This window comes from Mandrillus leucophaeus, unplaced genomic scaffold (genome assembly GCF_000951045.1).
Source record: "Mandrillus leucophaeus isolate KB7577 unplaced genomic scaffold, Mleu.le_1.0 Scaffold290, whole genome shotgun sequence".
NCBI lineage: Eukaryota > Metazoa > Chordata > Mammalia > Primates > Cercopithecidae > Mandrillus > Mandrillus leucophaeus.
This window is the reverse complement of record NW_012103032.1, coordinates 1,930,219-1,949,574: the sequence shown is the minus strand read 5'-3', so window position 1 is coordinate 1,949,574 and position 19,356 is coordinate 1,930,219. Positions and strand designations below refer to the sequence as shown.

Here is a 19,356-nt window from a genome sequence, read left to right as displayed (position 1 = left end):
ACAAAGTCTTGCTCGTCCCCGAGGCTGGAATACAATGGCGCAATCTCGGCTCACTGTAACCTCCGCCTCCCGGGTTCAAGCGATTCTCCTGCCTCAGCCTCTCCAGTAGCTGGGATTACAGGCGCGCACCACCATGCCCGGCTAATTTTTGTATTTTTAGTAGAGACGGGGTTTCACCATGTTGGCCAGGCTGGTCTTGAACTCCTGACCTCAGGTGATCCACCCGCCTTGACCTGCCAAAAGGGCAAGAGTCTTTAAGGAAGTGAACTGGGAAGTGGAAGTGAGGGAGAAATCACAGCTTTTTTTTTTTTTTTTTTTTGAGACGGAGTCTCACTCTGTCGCCCAGGCTGGAGTGCAGTGGTGCAATCTCGGCTCACTGCAAGCTCCGCCTCTCTGGTTCACACCATTCTCCTGCCTCAGCCTCCCAAGTAGCTGGGACTACAGGTGCCCACCACCATGCCCGGCTAATTTTTTGTATTTTTAGTAGAGACAGGGTTTCACCGTGTTAGCCAGGATGGTCTCGATCTCCTGACCTTGTGATCTGCCTGCCTTGGCCTCCCCAAAGTGCTGGGATTACAGGCATGAGCCACCGCGCCCAGCCCGAAATCACAGCTTTTTACCCCAGAGGCCCATGGGTGGAAACCACACATACGGCTATGTTCTCAGTCCAAAGCTAAGGGCAGGAAAGAAGGCGTGGGCCATAGGAGCCTGAGTGACTTGGTTTGGGACAGGAGGGTTGGGGGGCTTTAGAGGGGTCATGCAGGTCCTGTGTCTTGTCAGCTTCCCTGGAAAGGGGCTTGGAGGCACCAGCCATGGACCTGAAAGGATCAGGGGGTCAGGGAAAGGGTGAGTTCCAGAGGATGAGAACAGGGGGAATGGGAAGTCTTAAACACAGCTACTGGGGCCCAGCAACTTGCCATGTTAAAATGCACCCCTAGTGACTCAAAGAACCACCTGGCCAATGGCGCAGGAGGAGAGACATGACAGCTGGGCATAGTGGGAAGGTGCGGGGCCTGCACCTCCACCGGAGGAGCCACTGCTGACCTGGACCAAGGGGGCTGCTCTGTGCTCAGCTGGGGAAGCCTGGGCCGGCTCCTGCACTGAGGTGCTCAGGTGCTGGCTGAGAGCCCAGCTGCTGCTCTAACTTGGAGTAAACCTGGGTCAATACCAGCTCATCTCTGGCGGGTGGGAAAGGTCTGACAACACCAACTTTGCCCTGGAAGAAGGGCAGCCTTAAAGGAAGGCCTTTGGAAGCTGGCCTGATGCTGTGGGCTTGAGGGCCTCTGTGGCCGAGCCCTGTCGTCCTGGCTCCAGCCTAGGCCTCAGCACTCCGTTTCTTCCACTGTCACCTGCTGACCAGGAATACCAGGACAAAAGGGTTTGTTCAGCTGCTTTCTTTATTAGAAACAAGTGAGATGTATTGAGCAGAACAACAATGCATTTGGTATTTCCTCCCCCACCCTGGGAATGGATGCCCCCCCCACAGCCCAATGAAAAGCCAAGACAAAAAGGTGAAGCTCCCCCGTCCCTGTTCCCAGATGTGGCACCTGCCTGCCAGCCAGTCAGTATTTTTTAATTTAATGGAATGAAATTGTCCTAAACAGCCTCCCTAGGTGCAGTCGGCTTGTGGGCCTGTCTTCATTTTGCAGCAGAGCAAAACTGAAGCCTCAGGCCTCCCCTGGTTCTGGGGAATGTGGGCCAGGCCGTCAGAAGGCTGCCTCACAGGTGGGTAGGCACTGACGGGAGGGACACTCCTGCCCCCTCCCCTGACCTAGCATCTGGTGCCCCTCCCTCTCCTAGACCACAGCTCCATGCAGCTATCCAAGGCCTTTGGGCCCTTAGGTTGGTTAAATGCTGGTCATCTCTGGGGAAAGAATTCAGGAGCACAGGGACTCCCCTGGGTTTCCGAGAGCCAGCAAGTAGGGGAGTGATACCAGTTACACGGGAGTTGTGGGGAAGGCCTGACATTTTCCGTAAAGCTGATGTTAAAGTAGCTGGGTGTGGGCCGGCCTTCAAATAAGACAGGAGCCTCTTCAGAAACAGGCATGTGTGGGGAAGCGAGCCCTGTACAAACCTCGATCCGGAGCGGAGGCCTCCTACTCAGCTCTCCCCCTACACAGACTGGAGTCCATGGCCAAATGCAGTCAATCCAAAGGCAGGAGGTAAAGGCGTCTTTGAAACATGGCAGCTGGGAGGACTGGGTGGCGGGGGGGGCCAGGCCCAGAGGGCCTTCCAACAGCGGCTGCTCAAGGAGGGTTAGCGTGAAGGCTTCAGGGTCCTTCCTTTGCTTGGTTCAAGCCAGCCATGATGCCACCACACTGCAGGGCTTCTGTGGGGAGGCCCTGACTCCTGGGATGGTGCTCTCTGACCTGAAGTCCCAGAAGGGTTTGAATGAAGAACGCAGGGACTACTGGGACAAAAATCAGATGAGCAGCAAGCAGCCCCCAAGCCATCCCCTGCACACCTGGGCAGGGTTCTCACCGTGAGATAAAGCAGAGTCCAAGGAGCAGGGAACCTGATTTCAGTGAGGGAGATGCCTGGGCCTTTGCCAGGAGATCTGTTTCTTCCAGAACAGCCACTGGGGCCTCACCGTTTCCATTCCATGACCTGGGTCAACCGAAACAGAGCTCACTCCAGAGATCCGCACAGCCCAAATCTCAGAGGCAGCTCAAGCTGGGACCTGGCCCAGAACAGAGCAAGACTAGGACAGGGAGCCTTTCCAAGTTCCAGGTTCCCCCAAGGTAGGAAAGACTTGGGCACTTTATTCTTTGATATCCTCAAAGGTCTGGACAGGGTGAGTCACTCTGGGACTTGAGGCGCTGTGCAACTGTTGTCTGTGAGGCTGAAAGCAAGCCCCCTGCCTCTCCGACTCCTCCCGTCTGCGGAATGCAGTGCGCATCTTGCTAAGAACAGCAGCTTCTTTGGTCTCGGTTTCTTGGAGTCAAGGAGTCAACGTCAGTCACGATTGCTGGGGCCTACAGTTTGCAGCACAGGAACAATGGGAAAAGGGAGGCCCCTGCAGGCCTCTGACGAAAATCCACCTTAGTGAAGTTGCTGGCTCTAGCAGCAATCTGCAGAGCGGGCAGCATTCCCACAGGTGGCATGGCCCCCATTCCAAGCATACGACGTCTTCTGGTTTTGGCAACTCTGCAGAATTAGCCTCTGACAAACCACACCAAAACCCACAACCTGAAACAAGCCCCTGCTGGCCTGCAGAGTGTGGCTTCGGTGAGTGGCAGAGGGCTCAGCCTGGCCTCCTGGCTAAGGCTTCATTCCCGTATGAGTGGAGAGGTGACGGCAGCAAGGAAGCCCCACACGCCACACGTCATGCTACCTCCTCCCCACCACTTGCTTCTCTCTAGAGCAAAAATCACATCCAAGCCTGGAAGTGGGTTCCTGACAATTCCACAGCCCAATTCTGCCCAGGCCGCGTGGCTGAACACCACTCAAGAATGCCTACATCGACAGACATGCGGCCAGAGGCTTGATTATTTTTTGGGAAACTGGCAGCATCAACAACCATCACTACCATAAAAATCCACAAAACAGCATCAGCAAAAGTCAGACTCAGACAATGGTGATGGGAAACCATTTCTGTTGCCAAGTCCAGATCTGCCTCTAATCACCACTTCTTGCTGCCACTTGCAGGCTGTATCTTGGAAAGGGGCACAACATGAAATGGCTAATGGGTTGGAAGGCACAGGCCAGGGGCTGGTGGCTGAAGGGGTCTGGGTATTGGCCCCATGCCACTCCTGCCCAGCCACCCTGGGGACATCAGGGTGCTGGCTCTTTGCTCTAAGATGAGCTAAGCAGGGCTTACACTGATATGGTCTCCAAAGGTCCCTGATGCTACAAGGAGGTCCAAGGGCCTCTTCAAACTGCCAGTCATCCCAGGCAGTGGAAAAGCAAAATCTCACAGGGGACTCATCCCTATAAGGTTGGCAACAGCTGGCTAAAGAGCCCTTTTGAATCAGTTGGCAGGATGACTTCCTACAGGGAGCAGGTCAAGGGGATGGAAGAAGGGACTCGATCAATGAGGTCTGCTGCTGCGGACCGTCCCATTGCTGTGTCTCAAAATGCAGGCAGGTCTGGCCCTGCAGGAAAGTCCCTGTCCAGCGTCAGCCCCAGCCAAGAGCTCCATGTGCCATCCAGTGAGATCTGAGCCTGTTCCACCTTCCCTTCCTTCTCAAAGCCAGTCATCCCAGCTGATTCAGAAGGGGAGCTGGATGCGGTTCTCCAGATCCTCTTTTTCCCCAAGATAAGTCAATGTCTCCTCTGGAGGAAACCATGACTGTGCCAACGCGTCTGTCTGCCACTGTCCTCGGGTCCTCATTCTGAGGAATGATCTGGATTCAGCTTTTCATTAAAGACCAAACATCCTTGCACATTTGGAACATGAAAGATATTTAAAATATTTATATATATATAATATATATATATACTTTTATTATTCACCCGTTAACTCCATTATATGCCAATCACGAGCTAGTTTTCAGCAGTTACATTCCCTTGATCACGGCTGCATGAAGATGTAATTAACTGGAAAACACGGAGACCAGAGACACGACCGGAGGTGACGTCACGCAGCCCACGCCATCGCAATACAATTGTCAAGTTCGCTGGCGGTTTGGTAAAGCCGGTTCAGTTCTGCTCCCTTTGCCAGGGATTCTCACGTGTGTGAAAATTGGACCAACAGTGGTGGGGTTCCATTTCCTGGTTCGAATTTTCAGTGGCTTTATCCAGAATCTCAGTGGTGACTGGTTATTGTAACACCAGTCCAACCTAGGAGAGCCAACAGGGAGAGGCAGAGCTGAGTCGACAGTGGTCCAAAGACTCTCCCACACCCCCCATCCCCGAAGTTCCGACTGGCTGGGCCCGGGGTCCACCGCTTGTGCTGTGGGAGCAGACTCACACCCAGCTGGCCCCGTGCTCAACCTCCACACCAGGGTTCACATGTCCATCAGACCTCCCAGGGAAAACTGGTCCACGCTCCAGCTCACCCCCATGTCCCCTGTGGCGCTGGGGGAGGAAGGGCTAAGAAAGTGTCATGCCAGGAAGAGGGCAGCAGCTCGGGAGAGGAAACCTCCTCAGAGACCCCGCAGCCCTACCCTCCTGGCAAACTGTGGGCAACTCAACTTCCACGGTTCCCTCAGGTGGGAAGGCCTTCCTGCTCCTGTGTGGCTCTGTGCCCTCTGCCATCCTCATACCAGTTGCTGAGAGGGGAACGCTGACCTGCTGGTCTGGCCAGCAGAGGGCAGAGGGAGGGCATTTTCTTTTCTTTCTTTCTGTTTTTTTTTTTTTCTCACACAGAGTCTCGCTCTGTCGCCCAGGCTGGAGTGAAGTGGCGCGATCTCGGCTCACTGCAAGCTCCGCCTCCCGGGTTAACGCCATTCTCCTGCCTCAGCCTCCCGAGTAGCTAGGACTACAGGTGCCTGCCACCTCGCCTGGCTAATTTTTTTTGTAGTAGAGAAGGGGTTTCACAGTGTTAGCCAGGATGGGAGGGAGGGCATTTTCAAAGGCTCAACTCCAGGTAACAAGGACCCAGACTGCAGCTGTCTCCCCAACCCATGGCCCGGTTTCTGCTGGAGACACTGATTCCCTGGGTTGGGCAGCCTGGACTCTGGCTGCATGGTGCCCACCTTCTCTGCCCCCATGCTGGGGCATTTCCAATTGTAAAGGTAATACTGCAGGTTGCCGTCCCCTATGCCAAACTTGAGCTTCTCCAGGAAGGTTTTGTTCTCCATGAGATCCAGTGCATTGAACACATCAAACCCTTTCTGCAAAGCAGCAGGGAGAAAGAAGAACAGGTGAGGACAGGTGGGGATGGCCTCCTTCCTAACCCTTTGCTGCCATTTCAAAGCTGTCCTGTGGGCAGCCACAAGAACAAGGTTCCCTCAGAAGCTCTGCTGCTTCTGCATTACTCTCCGCTCTCCAGGCGGTTCTCAGGACACTCGGGGCGCCCCCTCCAGCCTGGCCTCTGCCCAGTCTCCCTCTGAGTATACACATAGGTACTCAGTGTCCAGACTGGGGCTCTTGCTATTCCTGGTTATGCCTCCCTGAAACTCTAGTCATTTCCACAGTCCTCTCTGGAGTCCAAGCCCTGAGCCCCTTCCTCTGAGAAGCTGGCTCCCGTCAGCTACCTGGGGTTTGTGTTGCTTCCTTACTCCATGTATACCCCAACTCTCAGGCCCTCAGTGCACCTCATGTTATGTGACACCTGCTGTGTCGCTTGGAGACTGTAAAGATGCTTCCTAAACCTCACCAACTGGAGCAGAAGCTCTCACAGGGCAGGGACCAGCTTGCCCACAGCAGGCTGGGCTGGGTGCAGGAGGTCACCAGAACCCACAGCGAAGCACTGACCGACGGGCTCTCCACCCGCTGCTGGCAGTCAGACACTCCGATGACTCACCACGACAGAGAGCAATCACCCCTTTCCCACGCTGGGAAAGCTGTGAGGAGAACCCGTGTCCTCCCAGGGCAGGCCTGGCTATTCAGGCTCCTTGGTGGTGCCTCCTGTGAGAATGAAACTCACTGAAATGAATCAGGAGGAGTTCAATGCCTTCACTTCGGATGCTCCTTGCTCCTTCCGAGTATTGAGTTTCTGGCTAAAAACTGCAGGAACCCTGCCTAAGCAGAACAGGAGGTGAGGAGGACTCGGAGCCTCCCAGCCCATGGGAGGCTGCGTCCCGGGAGCTGTGCTCACCATGGCTCCACTGCCCCTTCCCCGCACATCTCCAGAGAGCCCCTGGTCTGCTCCTCACCATTTTGGCGAGGACAAGGGCGTCGCTCATGAGGTCTAGAAGAGGGGTCTGGGTGTGAACATTGTAGAAAGAATAAGCAGCTTTGAGACTCTTGTGGGTTGGATGGTTCATGATGGTGGAGGGCAGCGTATAAAAGCTCAGGAAATCCGTCACCTCTCCGTTTGAGTTCTGAAGGGAAGGCAATAAAGAGGCAATGTCAAGCATGTACAAGTGGCACTGTGGCCCAGGAACAAAATGTTTTCTTTTGCTCTGCCTTCAGGCAGCTCTGCCCCTCTAGATAAACAGGTGGAAACTGCAACAGGACATGTGGGGAGGAGGAGGGTGTTGGCTCAGGGCACTTGAGGACAGAGCCGTGATCGTAGACTGAAAATGCCAAACCTCTTTCCCAGCAGGGGCACCACCAGGGACCTCTTCTTGCAGTTCACATCCCCCCTAGACTGTGTCTCCTACGTCTGGTCAGCACTGGGTTAAGTTGGGACAGGCAGGGAATTGCAGGCTGTCCTGAAGGATTAAGCGGGGCTCAGTTCTCTCTATTCTGTGTTATCAAAGTGGGGCAGAGGGGGAGAAGGGCTCAAGCCAGATCCAAAGGTATCTTTTCAGCAAATTCAAGCACCAACTCCTTGTTTTTAGGGAGGACCAAACACGGATGGTCAAGGAAGTCTAGGGTGCCAACACTCAAGCCCTGGGAACCCGGCCACTCAGGGGGATGCCGCTCTGGCAACGCATTAGAGGCCTGGAACAGCACTCCCTGACTCACCTCCACCACGAAAGTGTCGATGATATTCTCCTGGGGGTAGAACCAGTGCTCCACCTCCTCCTGGCTCATGACAGGCGTAAGGTGAAATTGCTTCAAGTACCTGGTGAGGAGCTGGTGCACTACTGGAATGTCCTTTGTTTCCATTGGTCGCAGCCCAGCTGTCTTGGGAGTCTGGAAGCAAGACAGAAGAGATGGAGTGAGATGAGCTGATCACCCTGGGTCTATCCATGGTGAGGACAGATCAGGCCCTCAAGAGAGAATCCCTGGTCATTTGGAGGCTCCCTGCACCCCCGTGCATCTCTCCTCAGGCACAGGGCCTGCCTCTTCCATATCTTCTGGCCCTTTCCCTCCTAGTCCAGGAGGACTCAGGCTGCTGCATCAATCAATCATCCACATGGCCCCAGACTGACTTCCTAAGAAAACACAACCCTTCATGCTCCACCCTTGTTTCAAACTCCCCGCCCCAGAGCACAAGACTTTGTACCCTTGGGCCAGGTTGGCCTTTCTAGCTGTACCTTCTGCCCATGCAGCCCAGCGGTCCTCACAGGCTTCTCACTGAACTGTGACTGAAGCCATCCCATACTCACTGCTCGCTCTCTGCTAGACTTAGAGCACTTCACAGACCCCAGGGCCTAGCCAGGTTCTGCCCGCCCAGACACTGTTACGCCAGTACTTCCCAGAGAGCCATGGCTGCAAGTTAAATGCAGAAGAAAAGCAGCATACTCCCAGGATTTCATCCCCAGTCAGTGTCCCACCCGGCAGCTGCTTTTGCTAGAAAAATGCTCCAGTGGAATGAAACCATATGATGCTGTGGGGCAAATACCGGGCTGGCAGAACATCCCCAGAGGCTCAGATACACAAAGGTGGGCTTGGGGCAATCTGTAAACAGGGTGGTGTCACAGTTTACAGGCCTCAGTCAGTGCCTGACACAATGCTTCCCAGTGCAGGAATTGCTTTTAAAACTTCAGTTCTAGAACCTCCAGCCTCTAAAATTCCTTGTTAAATCCTCGTCTCTCTAGGGAACACTCACTGACCTCATTCTACATGGCAGCTCCCATAATGATACCTCAAATCCTGGACTGAAAACACAGCCATGCTGGGGTTTCCACCCCGATACGGGTGAGGCAGTCTTCTGGCTGCGCGGCACTCTAAGAATGCTCTCTGCCTGCCTGCCCAGCGGCCTAGAACGCAGGGCAGATTTGTCATGAGAACAGAAGGCAGAAGACACATACCACAGTCCCCCAAACCTGTGCTTTTGGCAGTGTCTGACGGTACTGCAGCAGCCTCTCAAGATGGGACACTAATGACCTCAATCCGTTGGTGGATTAGCCTGATTTCAGAGTGATCAATCCTGTTTAGAGGCTGAGAAGTCCAGGCAGGCAGCCCTCACGTCAGCAGGAACTCAGTAACTGTGTGGACTGATGGCCAACCAGAAGCACTTCGAGGAAAAAGAAGGGATTTTCCTTTTTTTTTTTTTTTTTTTTGAGACGGAGTCTTGCTCTGTCGCCGGGCTGGAGTGCAGTGGTGCGATCTCGGCTCACTGCAACCTCTGCCTCCCAGGTTCAAGTGATTCTCCTGCCTCAGCCTCCCAAGTAGCTGGGACTACAGGCACGTACCACACCCAGCTAATTCTTGTTTTTAGTAGAGACAGGGTTTCACCATGTTGGCAGTGAATCTCTTGACCTCATGATCTGCCCGCCTCAGCCTCCCAAAGTACTGGGATTCCAGGCGTGAGCCACCGCCCGGCCTGAGAAGGGATTTTAAGAATCCCTACTGGGATGGGCAAGGTGGCTCACACCTGGAATCCCAGCACTTTGAGAGGCTGGAGGTAGGTGGATCACTTGAGCCCAGGAGTTCAGATAAGCCTGGGCAATATGGCAAAACCCTGTTTCTTTTTTTGTTTTCTTTTGTTTTGAGACGGAATCCCGCTCTGTCGCCTAGGCTGGAGTGCAGTGGTGCGTTCTCGGCTCACTACAAGCTCCACCACCTGGGTTCATGTCATTCTCCTGCCTCAGCCTCCTGAGTAGCTGGGACTACAGGCGCCTGCCACCCCATGACCGGCTAATTTTTTGTATTTTTACTAGAGATGGGGTTTCACCGTGTTAGCCAGGATGGTCTCGCTCTCCTGACCTTGTGATCTGCCCACCTCAGCATCCCAAAGTGCTGGGATTACAGGCATGAGCCACCGTGCCCAGCAGCAAAACCCCGTTTCTATAGAAACAAAAATTAGCTGGGCATGGTGGCGAACGCCTGTAGTCCCAGCTACTTGGGAGGCTGAGGTGGGAGAATCACTTGAGTCTGGGAGGTCAAGGCTGCAGTGAGCTGTGACTGCCACTGCACTCCAGCCTGGGCAACAGAGAGAGACCCTGTCTCAAAAAAAAAAAAAGACTCCCTACCTGAAGCCAGCCACAGTTGGAGCATTTGTTTCTTTGGGAAACTAGGAAAACTGAGACCCAGAAGAGAAAAGCAGCTCACTTTAAAGCTGCCCAGTCCTTCAGTGCCAAATCTGGGTAGGGAAATTGGGATTAGAAATCAGGGCTTCCCTCACAAGCTCAGGTCACCCCTCACCTGGCCTGGCAGAGGGGTGCCACAGACCCTCGAGTGCATCTGCGCAGGGCTTTGGAACACACTGCCATGTGTATGAAGGTTCACTAAGTGGATTCATCATTCTATTTAAGCTTTACTTAGGCTAAAATTACAGGGAATAGGTGTTCTCTGAGCCTTTCAACAGATGGCAGAGAAGCTAGTCCAGGCACAGGCTCAGAGGAACTGAGAAAGTTAAACTAAAATAAAATCCTGCTGCAGATAACAGAAATAGAAAGTCCAGGAAATCTGAAGACTATGGGCTGGTTCACTTTTCCGGTAGGAGAAAGCCCCTCTCCACCCAGAGCCCTTCTCTCCTGCTGACAGCCAGGCTCTCCTTGCCCTCTCTCTGCCCCCTGCCCATCACCTGGGGCACCACTGGCCTCTGGTAGGAGAAAGCCCCCTCTTCACCCAGAGCCCTTTCTCTCCTGCTGACAGCCAGGCTCTCCTTGCCCTCTCTCTGTTCTCTGTCCACCACCCGGGGCACCACTGGCCTCTGGCAGTCGGTAGAGCTTCATGGTGCGCTGCATGGTCATATTTCTGCTCAGGTGGGAGAACTTCACTTCAATCAGCTTCCGTGGGTTTAGGGACCGATGCCAATACCTGTGGGGACACAAATGTCCTGTCCTCAGGGTTCTGGCCAATCCCTATTACAAGGACAATGGCAGGGAGACCCCAGCTGGCCAGCAGGTGGCGTGAGAGACACATCAGGTGCCTCCGGAGCCAGTGGTGTCACCCTGCTCTCCAGCCTCCCCCCAGTGAGTGCTGCCAAAGCTCCTCCTAGATCTTCTTTCTCCCTATTTTTCTTGCTCAATTTCCAAAACTATTCCTTTGCTACAGCGGTTGTCTGGAGAGAGCAATCCTCACTCCTAGAATCAAGTCAACGGAAAAGGGCTATAGTCATGCCCAGAAGATGATGGCAGAGGCACTCACCCTCCTCCCTACTCTTCTGCCTTCACACCTGGTGTTTTTACTTTTAAAGTTCTCTAGGGAGAGATTATTCAATTGTTTCAAACAACTTTCTAAGGCAGAGGTTGCCCTTAGATCACATAGCAGACTTGCTCTATTTGGTGCACACAATATTCAAAACAAATTGAGCCAACCATTTAAAATTTTAGGACATTTCCCATAAAAATCCAGATTTGAGCTCATCCCTAAAAACAAACACAAACCATCAGTACCGCCCCCCACCATCTCCAAATAGCAGCAGCCAGCAGACACCAAGAGCCCTCCAGACAAGGTAGGGACAGACTTGCCAGTCTGCCATCCCTACAACCCTCCTGCCCTCTCCACACTCCCAATCTGGCTCCTGCAGGCACCAGGTGCCCGCCTTACCAGATACTCCAGAGGTGGGACGCTAAAGGCGGAGCTGTGACTCACAGTGGCCCATGCTCCTCAACTAGAGTGCAGACACCAGTATTTTAAAGGACTTACAGGAAGACAGTTTTACCTGCAGGTGCCAACAGGCTTTGGTAGTACCACCCCGGCAGTGTAAACAGCTTGGAAGATGCCCTCCAGGTGAACCCGCCTGGTAATCTCGCGGATCAGGACTGGAGCCACCCTCTTGGAACGCAGCTTCTTGTGGACACACAGGAAGTTGATCTCCACCATCTTCTTCTCTCTAAGAGGGGAAACATCAAGGTGACAAGGTTTTTAACAGAGAAGGGAATGGTGATCCCCTCAAGCACGTGCAGCCACACCTGGAAGGACCAGGTCGGCAGCACAGGTGTGCTTTTAGCTGCCACCTGCACTCAGTACTGGGACTCCCCACCACGCTCCACCAGGCCAGGAGCCTGCCTTACTTCAACAGAGTCTATTTCCAAAGGAAGGTGGGACTCAAGCAAACGCCTTTATTTGAAGGCACCACCAGCATCTCCCTGACGAATCCCTAGGAGTCGGCTGGGGAATCCCACCGTTAGCATGCAGGGAAGCAGCACAGGGAACCCGTGGGGCAGGTCAAGGCAATTCTAGGGTTTCAAGGTTCTGATTCCCTCAATAACACAGCTGATAAGCCCTGAAGACGGTGGCAGGCAGATGGTTTGGACACTTCCAGGGAAAATGAAGAGCAGAGATCACAGGCCCCAAGGACTATCTGAATCTGGGTCACACTGGCTCTGGCCCATTTCTGCTGCTGTTCAAGTGCTTCCATGTGTGACTGGTACAGGCATTCAAAAATGAGCCTCTGATTAGCCAGGTATGGTGGTGCATGCCTGTAATCCCAGCTACTTGGGAGGCTGAGGCAGGAGAACTGTTTGAACCCTGGAGGTGGAGGTTGCAGTGAACCAAGATTTGCACCACTGCACTCCAGCCTGGGCAACACAGTGAGACTAAAAAAAGCCTCTGGCCAGGCACGGTGGCTCACGCCTATAATCCCAGCACTCTTGGGAGAGAGAGGTGAGTGGATCGCTTGAGCTCAGGAGTTTGAGACCAGCGCGGGCAACATAGCAAGACCTTGCCTCTATAAAATTTACAAAATAATAAAAACAAGCCTCTGCTGAGCAGGCACACCAGGTCTCAGGCTGGGCTCCTTCCAACCTGGGCCACGAACAAGGGAGCCAACTGGGACTCTGAGCAGAACAGGTGGTTCCTAAGATGAATCTGCAGTCCCAGCAGCTGGGCGTCCTCCCTTCCTGAGACTGTCCCTCTTTCTTTAATGGGGCACATTGTTCAGCCTTTTTCTCCTCCCTCCCAGACCAAGCAGGATGGCGGTGTTGTGGGGTGGGGGTAGGTGCTGGTGCTTACGTGTCATAGATATGGATGTTTGCTGGGATGGCGCTAATAAACCCAACCAATTTCCGACTTGAGACCACTCGAACCCCGCAGTGCCACTGGGGGAGCCAGCCAGGTGGCCGGAGAGCCCTGGAAAAGAGAAGCTGGGGTTGTTGTGCTGCTTGCCGGCAGGCTGGACAAGCTGTTTGGGTTCCACAGTCAAATTTGGTTTTGACCTGGTGCTACCACCTCCCTGGGGGTTAACAGCTGAATTCTCTTTAGGGCCAAGCCCTCCTGGACACACAGAATCGAGCCATCACCATTTCTGGCTACTCATCCCACTTGGCCTAGTTACTCATCCAACCCAAGGTTATCATACTGAGGATTTCATGCCTGATCCAATTTCTGTGTGTTCATTTTGACAGCTTGAACCAAGAGACTGGCATCTTTGGTTCAAAGGACGGTGGGTCCCATGGTTGAGAGCTGATTGTGGCAACCCTGGAGCTCTGGTCTCCGTGTCCCTCCTTCTGGTGCAAATTCTTCCTTCCCTTTCAGGTAGTCCCTCTCTATTTCGGCCCATGCCTCTCTCTTCCTGGATATTAAACGTGGCCTGGGCAGGTGGATGGCTCAGCCAGGCAAGGCTATACAACTGAGCATGCTCAGGAACTAGATAGAAAATGTGCCTTCTTTTCTTTCAGTCTTAGTAGGTCTCATGCGCTTTCCTTTCTTATATAAAGTCACCAGACAATGAATACCTCTTCCCTGGGTACCAACTCTACGAAGGTCTCCCTCACCCAGTCAATTGTCTTAAACAAGGCTGCAATTCTAAGCGCCAGTGAAAGCACGTCTCCTTCAGATGCAGGAACTCAAAAATGACACACTAATTTGCCATTCAAAGGTTGGCCCCTGGCAGGGATGAAAACTCTGGTGCCCTGTGGTGGTTCTGCTCTACACCTTGCCCTCAAGAACCTCAAGAAAGCCCCTACAACTTACCACAAAAGAAACTCTGGGGAATAATCAAACCGGAACATGTTGTCATCATCTTCCACATAGTTCTCATTCAGGAGGGTGTATAGTTCTTTCAGCTGTAAAGAAAGAAGCAGCTCACTTGGAGGTATTCTGCCAGGAAGGAGACCAACTCCAACACCCTGCGGCTCTAGGCTTTTCAGAAGGATGAAGCAAACCACCAAAAACAACGTGGAGTCTCACAAATCCCTCTGCCCCCTGGCATGGTAGGAACTCTTGGAGCAAGCACCCTAGTTAAGAGTAGAAAACGGAGCCATCACGTAGCAGAGTGGCAGACCGAGAATGCCACCTAACCAACCACTTCACCATTCTGTGCCATCAACAGGGGAGAGCCACTGGTCTCGACTTCTGTGAAGTGCTGTGCAGGGATGACTCTCAAAGCTAGTCAAGAAATTACTCCACGGAGAGTCACTGCTATTTCCCACATTGGCTCATTTTTACCATCTGGCTCAAACAAAGGCCTTTTTTTCCTTTCTTTTCGAGATATGGTCTCACTCTGTTACTCAGGCCGGAGTGCACTGGTGTGATCATGGCTCACTGCAGCCTCCAACTCCTGGGTTCAAGCGATCCTCCTACTTCAGCCTCCTGGGTAGCTGAGACTACTGGTGCATACTACCATGCCAGGCTAATTATTATTATTTTTTCTTTTGTAGGGGGGGCAGTCTCACTATATTGACCAGGCTGATTGATTTTGAACTCCTGGGCTCAAGCGATCTTCCCACCTTAGACTCCCAAATTGTTGGGATTACAGGTGTGAGCCACCACACCTAGCCATAAAGGCCTTTTTCTGCCTTCTCAGCTATCTCCATCTGCTGGCCCAACTTTGGTACTAAAAAATTCTGTTGGCCAGGTGTGGTGGCTCAAGTCTGTAATCCCAGCACTTCGGGAGGCTGAGGTGGGCAGATCACCTGAGGTCAGAAGTTCAAGACCAGCCTGGCCAATGAAATGAAACCCCATCTCTACTAAGAAATAAAAAAATTAGCTGGGTGTGGTGGCAGACGCCTGTAATCCCAGCCACTGGGGAGGCTGAGGCAGGAGAATTGCTTGAACCCAGGAGTCGGAGGTTGCATGAGCTGAGATGGTGCCATTGCACTCCAGCCTGAAAGACAGCAAGACTGCACCTCAAAAAAAAAAAAAAAAAAAGGCTGGGTGTAGTGGCTCACGCCTGTAATCCCAGCACTTTGGGAGGCCCAGACGGGCAGATCACGAGGTCAAGAGTTAGACACCAGACTGGTCAACATAGTGAAACCTTGTCTCTACTAAAAACACAAAAACTAGCCAGGCACAGTGACAGATGGTTGTAATCTCAGCTACTCGGGAGGCTGAGGCAGGAGAATCGCTTGAACCCGGCAGGCAGAGATTGGGGTGAGCCAAGATTGTGCCACTGCACTCCAGCCTGGGCAACAGAACCAGACTCTGTCTCAAAATAAATAAATAAATAAAAGGCCAGGCACAGTGGCTCATGCCTGTAATCCCAGCATTTTGGGAGGCCGAGGTGGGAGGATCATCTGAGGTCAGGAGTTCAAAACCAGCCTGGCCAACATGGTGAAACACTGCCTCTTCTAAAAATATAAAAATTAGCTGGGTGTGGTGGCACTCACTTGTAATCCCAGCTACTTGGAAGGTTGAGGCAGGAGAATCGCTTGAACCCAGGAGGTGGAGACTGCAGTGAGCTGAGAGGATGCCACTGCCACTCCAGCCTAGGCAACAGAGCAAGACTCCGTCTCAAAAAAAAAAAAAAGGAAAATGTCAACAGAATTTTTTTTTTTTTTTGAGACAAAGAGTCCCGCACTGTCGCCTGGGCTGGAGTGCAGTGGTGCAATCTCAGTTCACTGCAACCTCCCCCTCCCAGGTTCACATGATTCTCCTGCCTCAGCCTCCCGAGTAGCTGGGATTATAGGCGTGCACCACCACACCTGGCTAATTTTTTGTATTTTTAGTAGAGACGGGCTTTTATTATGTTGGTCAGACTGGTCTCAAACTCCTGACCTCATGGTCCACCTGCCTCGGCCTCTCAAAGTGGTGGGATTTGCCAGGTGACATTTTCATCATTCTTTACAAGGGAAATAAATCCCTCAGGTCAAAACAAGGGGCTCTGGGTGGCCGGGGTGGAAAGGGGAGGACAGGGCCTCATTTAGCAGCCCCAGCTGCTCTAGTCAGGAGACAGACTAGAAAGAAAACAAGGAAATAAATGAATGAACAAAAAAGAATAAATGAAAAACAGGTATCCACGTTGGGGAGCTATAGAGGTTAACTTTCAACCTGCCAGAAAAGCTAAGAGCTATTTATGTGGAGTCTTGGCCTTACCCCAGGAAGTTACAGAAGGGGGTCTGTTCAGACCTCCTTGGCTCAGCTCTCTACGGCTCGAGGAGACGTGGTCTCGGTGAGACTGCAGGGCTTACTGTGAAAGTGGCTCCTACCCACAGGTGTAACTTTCTGAGGGCCCACTCACCACACCACGGTCGCCCAGGTCCAAGGCATCCCAGGTGAAGCCCTGGGGCAGGGTGTAGGGCTCCTGGCGGATATTGTCCTTGTCAGGCTCCACGGGGCCATGGGTGTTCACCACTTCGCCTGAAAGAAGAACACAGCTGTGAGCCTCACCCTTTGCCCCCTCAGGGCAGTAAATGGCTCAGCTCAAAACTCAACCAGAGCAAATTCCTCCTGTCCCTAGGAGCCCTCCATCTGAAGAACATTCTGTGCTTGGCAACTGCAAACCGTCTTTCCAGCTACCCTTAGCCCCTAACTGAGGGCCAATTCATGGCAAAACCTCAGGACAATCACTGGGATCCAAGGTGGTTCGTGTTTGGGAAATCCATTTAAATCTCCCTTGGGTCACTGAATGACAAACATTTATCTTTAGTAATTTGGCTTCCTGCCTCCTGGTTGGTGTAAAGAGTGCTGCTGTCAGGGCCCTGGCCCAGGCCCATCAATCTGGATGGGTTTGTAAGGAGTCACAACAAGGCTGCTTTTGTGTCAACAGCAACAACAATGTACTGGGCCCATTTCTGAACCAGATGATGGCTTCTAGGCGCCAGGCTCAATCGTGGCCCTGCCAGCCTTGGCTTTCAGCAGTGTGAGCCAGTTAACTGCTCCTGCCAACTCAGGCCCTCAGTGTTTAGAGTCCTGCAAGTGCCTTTGGGCTGAATCACCAAGTCTACACAGTGCTGCCGGGAAGTCACCGTGACACAACATCCCCTCCCTGAGCAGCAGAGGCCCCTCCTCTGCGGGAGTGCTCCAAAGACACAGCCCTCATTCCTATCAGAGCTCAATCGGACTCATAAATGCTGAGAGATTCACACTGAATTTTCACCCTTGGGATGATTTCGGTTCCACACTGGGCTCACTCATGTTTACATTGGGAAGAACGCAATGTTTAGTGCATTTTGGAAAACAAGAGTCTTCAAAAGGGACCAACTCAGTAACAGTGTTCTTAGCAAAGGCCTCAGTATAGACTAGGCACTCAATTCATGCTTTTACTGACTTACAGACTCCTGATCCAATTTTTTTTTCTTTTTTTTTGAGACAGAGTCTCATTCTGTCGCCCAGGTTGGAGTGCAGCAGTGCAATCTTGGCTCACTGCAACCTTTACCTCCCTGGTTCAAGAGATTCTCCTGCTTCAGCCTCCCGAGTGGCTGGAATTGCAGGTGCCCACCACCGTGCTGGCTAATTTTGGAGGTTTTTTTTTTAGTAGAGATGGGGTTTCACCATGTTGGCCAGGCTGGTTTCAAACCCCTGGCCTCAAGTGATCCACCAGCCTCAGCCTCCCAAAGTCCAAACATTTCATTCTAACATGTAACAGGCAGTTCTAGACCTTCCCAGAATGAATCTGTGGGGCAAGGGTGGTGGAAAGAGCTGCATGAGGCCACAGTGCACGACACCACCGCCAGCACTGATCATCTCACCCTCTTCATGACACACATTACTGAGCACCAACCATGCACCAGTGACTCAGTGACCATGCAGCCCCTAGTGTACAGCAGGAAAAAGGACCAAGTCCCTGTCCTCACAAGACATACCATCTTCTGGGGAAAAGTAAATAAATGAGTCATTATCTATGTGCTGAGGGTCAGGATCTGGAAAGGCAGGGACACACAGCAGGGAAGCAGCCTGCTCTATTGGTAATCAGGCTTCCCAACAGGTTTGCTTGGGAGAGAGGTCATATTTTTCTTCCCTAGTCAGGAAGCTCATGACCGGGTGAGACGGGGTCTTGCTGTTGCCCAGGCTGGAATGCAGTGGCGTAACCCTGGTTCACTATAGCCTCAACCTCCTAGGCCCAAACGATCCACCCATCTCAGCCTCTCGAGGGGTTGGGACTACAGGCATGCGCCACCACGCCTGGCTAATTTTACTTTTCATAGAGGGGAGATGAGGTCTTACTGTTGCCCAGGCTGGTCTCGAACTCCTAGACTCAAGTGATCCTCCTGCCTTGGCCTCCCAAAATGCTGGGATTATAGCATGAGCCACCACACCCAGCCAAAACCCACCATTTGATTATTCATAAAGTAGCTCTTGTGAATTTAAGTCAATCTGCTTCCAACTGACAGCTATGTATATTAAAAAAACATTTTTGAGCCTACAAAGCTGAGGGCCAGACCCTCTAGTCTTACCTAGGTGCTGATTTCCCAACTTGTATTGAATTTATACCTTTTCCTATATACTTTAGAACCTTTTTTCCCCCCTTAATTATTTCCATGGCCAAGAATACTGATGGTCTTCCCTACTGTACTAAAATAACCTCAAGGCTAAATTTTCTCATTTAGGCTGGCTACTAGGTCCTACACGCAATAGGCACTTCCATTCCCTCACTCCTTCAACAAGTGTTCACTGAATCCTAGAATGTGCCAGTTCTGTGGCAGGGGCTGGCGAATGCAACAGACACAGGTCCTCACCATCATGGACACCAAAGAGACGAGCGAGGAGGCACGTCCCACCCGGCATGGCAAGGGCCAGTAAGAATGAAGTACAGGGTGCTACGGGACCTGTGTCTGTGTGTGTCAGGAAAGACCTCTCAGAGGAAATATGTAAAGGCAAGGCCTCGAGGATAATTAGGAGTCAGTCAGGCTGCAGGTGGACTATGTGGCGCAGGGTGGGTGTGAAAAAGTAGAGCTACAGGAAACACTGAGAAGGGAGCAGCCACTTTTACTAGACTCCCACTGTGGAGTGCCCTTGATGCCAAGAAGCAGCCCAAGGCTCCTGTGCTGTCCTTGGTCTGGTGCCAGCATCATGGCCTCTGCTTGTCCTGCTCTGTGGGGAGCAGCCTGCCCTCTCCCTTACAACGGCCTTTGAGTACCTCCTGCTGAGCAGGGGTGGAAGGCTGCTCTGCAGAGCACAGCAAGAATGCAGCCAATTCTCTCAAGGCCGACATGAACAAATAAATGACTAAGGATGACACTTCGAACTTGCTTTAAAAGAATCTGGAAGTTTACGCGGTGGCTCAAGCCTGTAATCCCAGCACTTTGGGAGGCCGAGACGGGTGGATCACCAGGTCAGGAGATTGAGACCATCCTGGCTAACACGGTG

At 52.5% G+C, this 19,356-nt stretch overlaps 1 protein-coding gene across 1 annotated transcript in view; it reads right to left on the bottom strand.

Moving 5' to 3' along the window:
* Positions 1-1,379: 1,379 nt before the first annotated feature.
* NMT1 (N-myristoyltransferase 1) overlaps positions 1,380-19,356 on the bottom strand; it is a 53,944-nt gene continuing 35,967 nt past the window's right edge. Inside the window, exons 4-12 of the mRNA XM_011985958.1 lie at positions 16,289-16,407; positions 13,804-13,895; positions 12,844-12,960; positions 11,552-11,722; positions 10,596-10,704; positions 7,519-7,689; positions 6,762-6,929; positions 5,640-5,777; positions 1,380-4,782 (exon numbers count right to left, since the gene is read on the bottom strand). Coding sequence (XP_011841348.1) covers positions 4,762-4,782; positions 5,640-5,777; positions 6,762-6,929; positions 7,519-7,689; positions 10,596-10,704; positions 11,552-11,722; positions 12,844-12,960; positions 13,804-13,895; positions 16,289-16,407 — 1,106 coding nt within the window. The 3' untranslated portion in view covers positions 1,380-4,761. The remainder of the gene's footprint in view (positions 4,783-5,639; positions 5,778-6,761; positions 6,930-7,518; positions 7,690-10,595; positions 10,705-11,551; positions 11,723-12,843; positions 12,961-13,803; positions 13,896-16,288; positions 16,408-19,356) is intronic.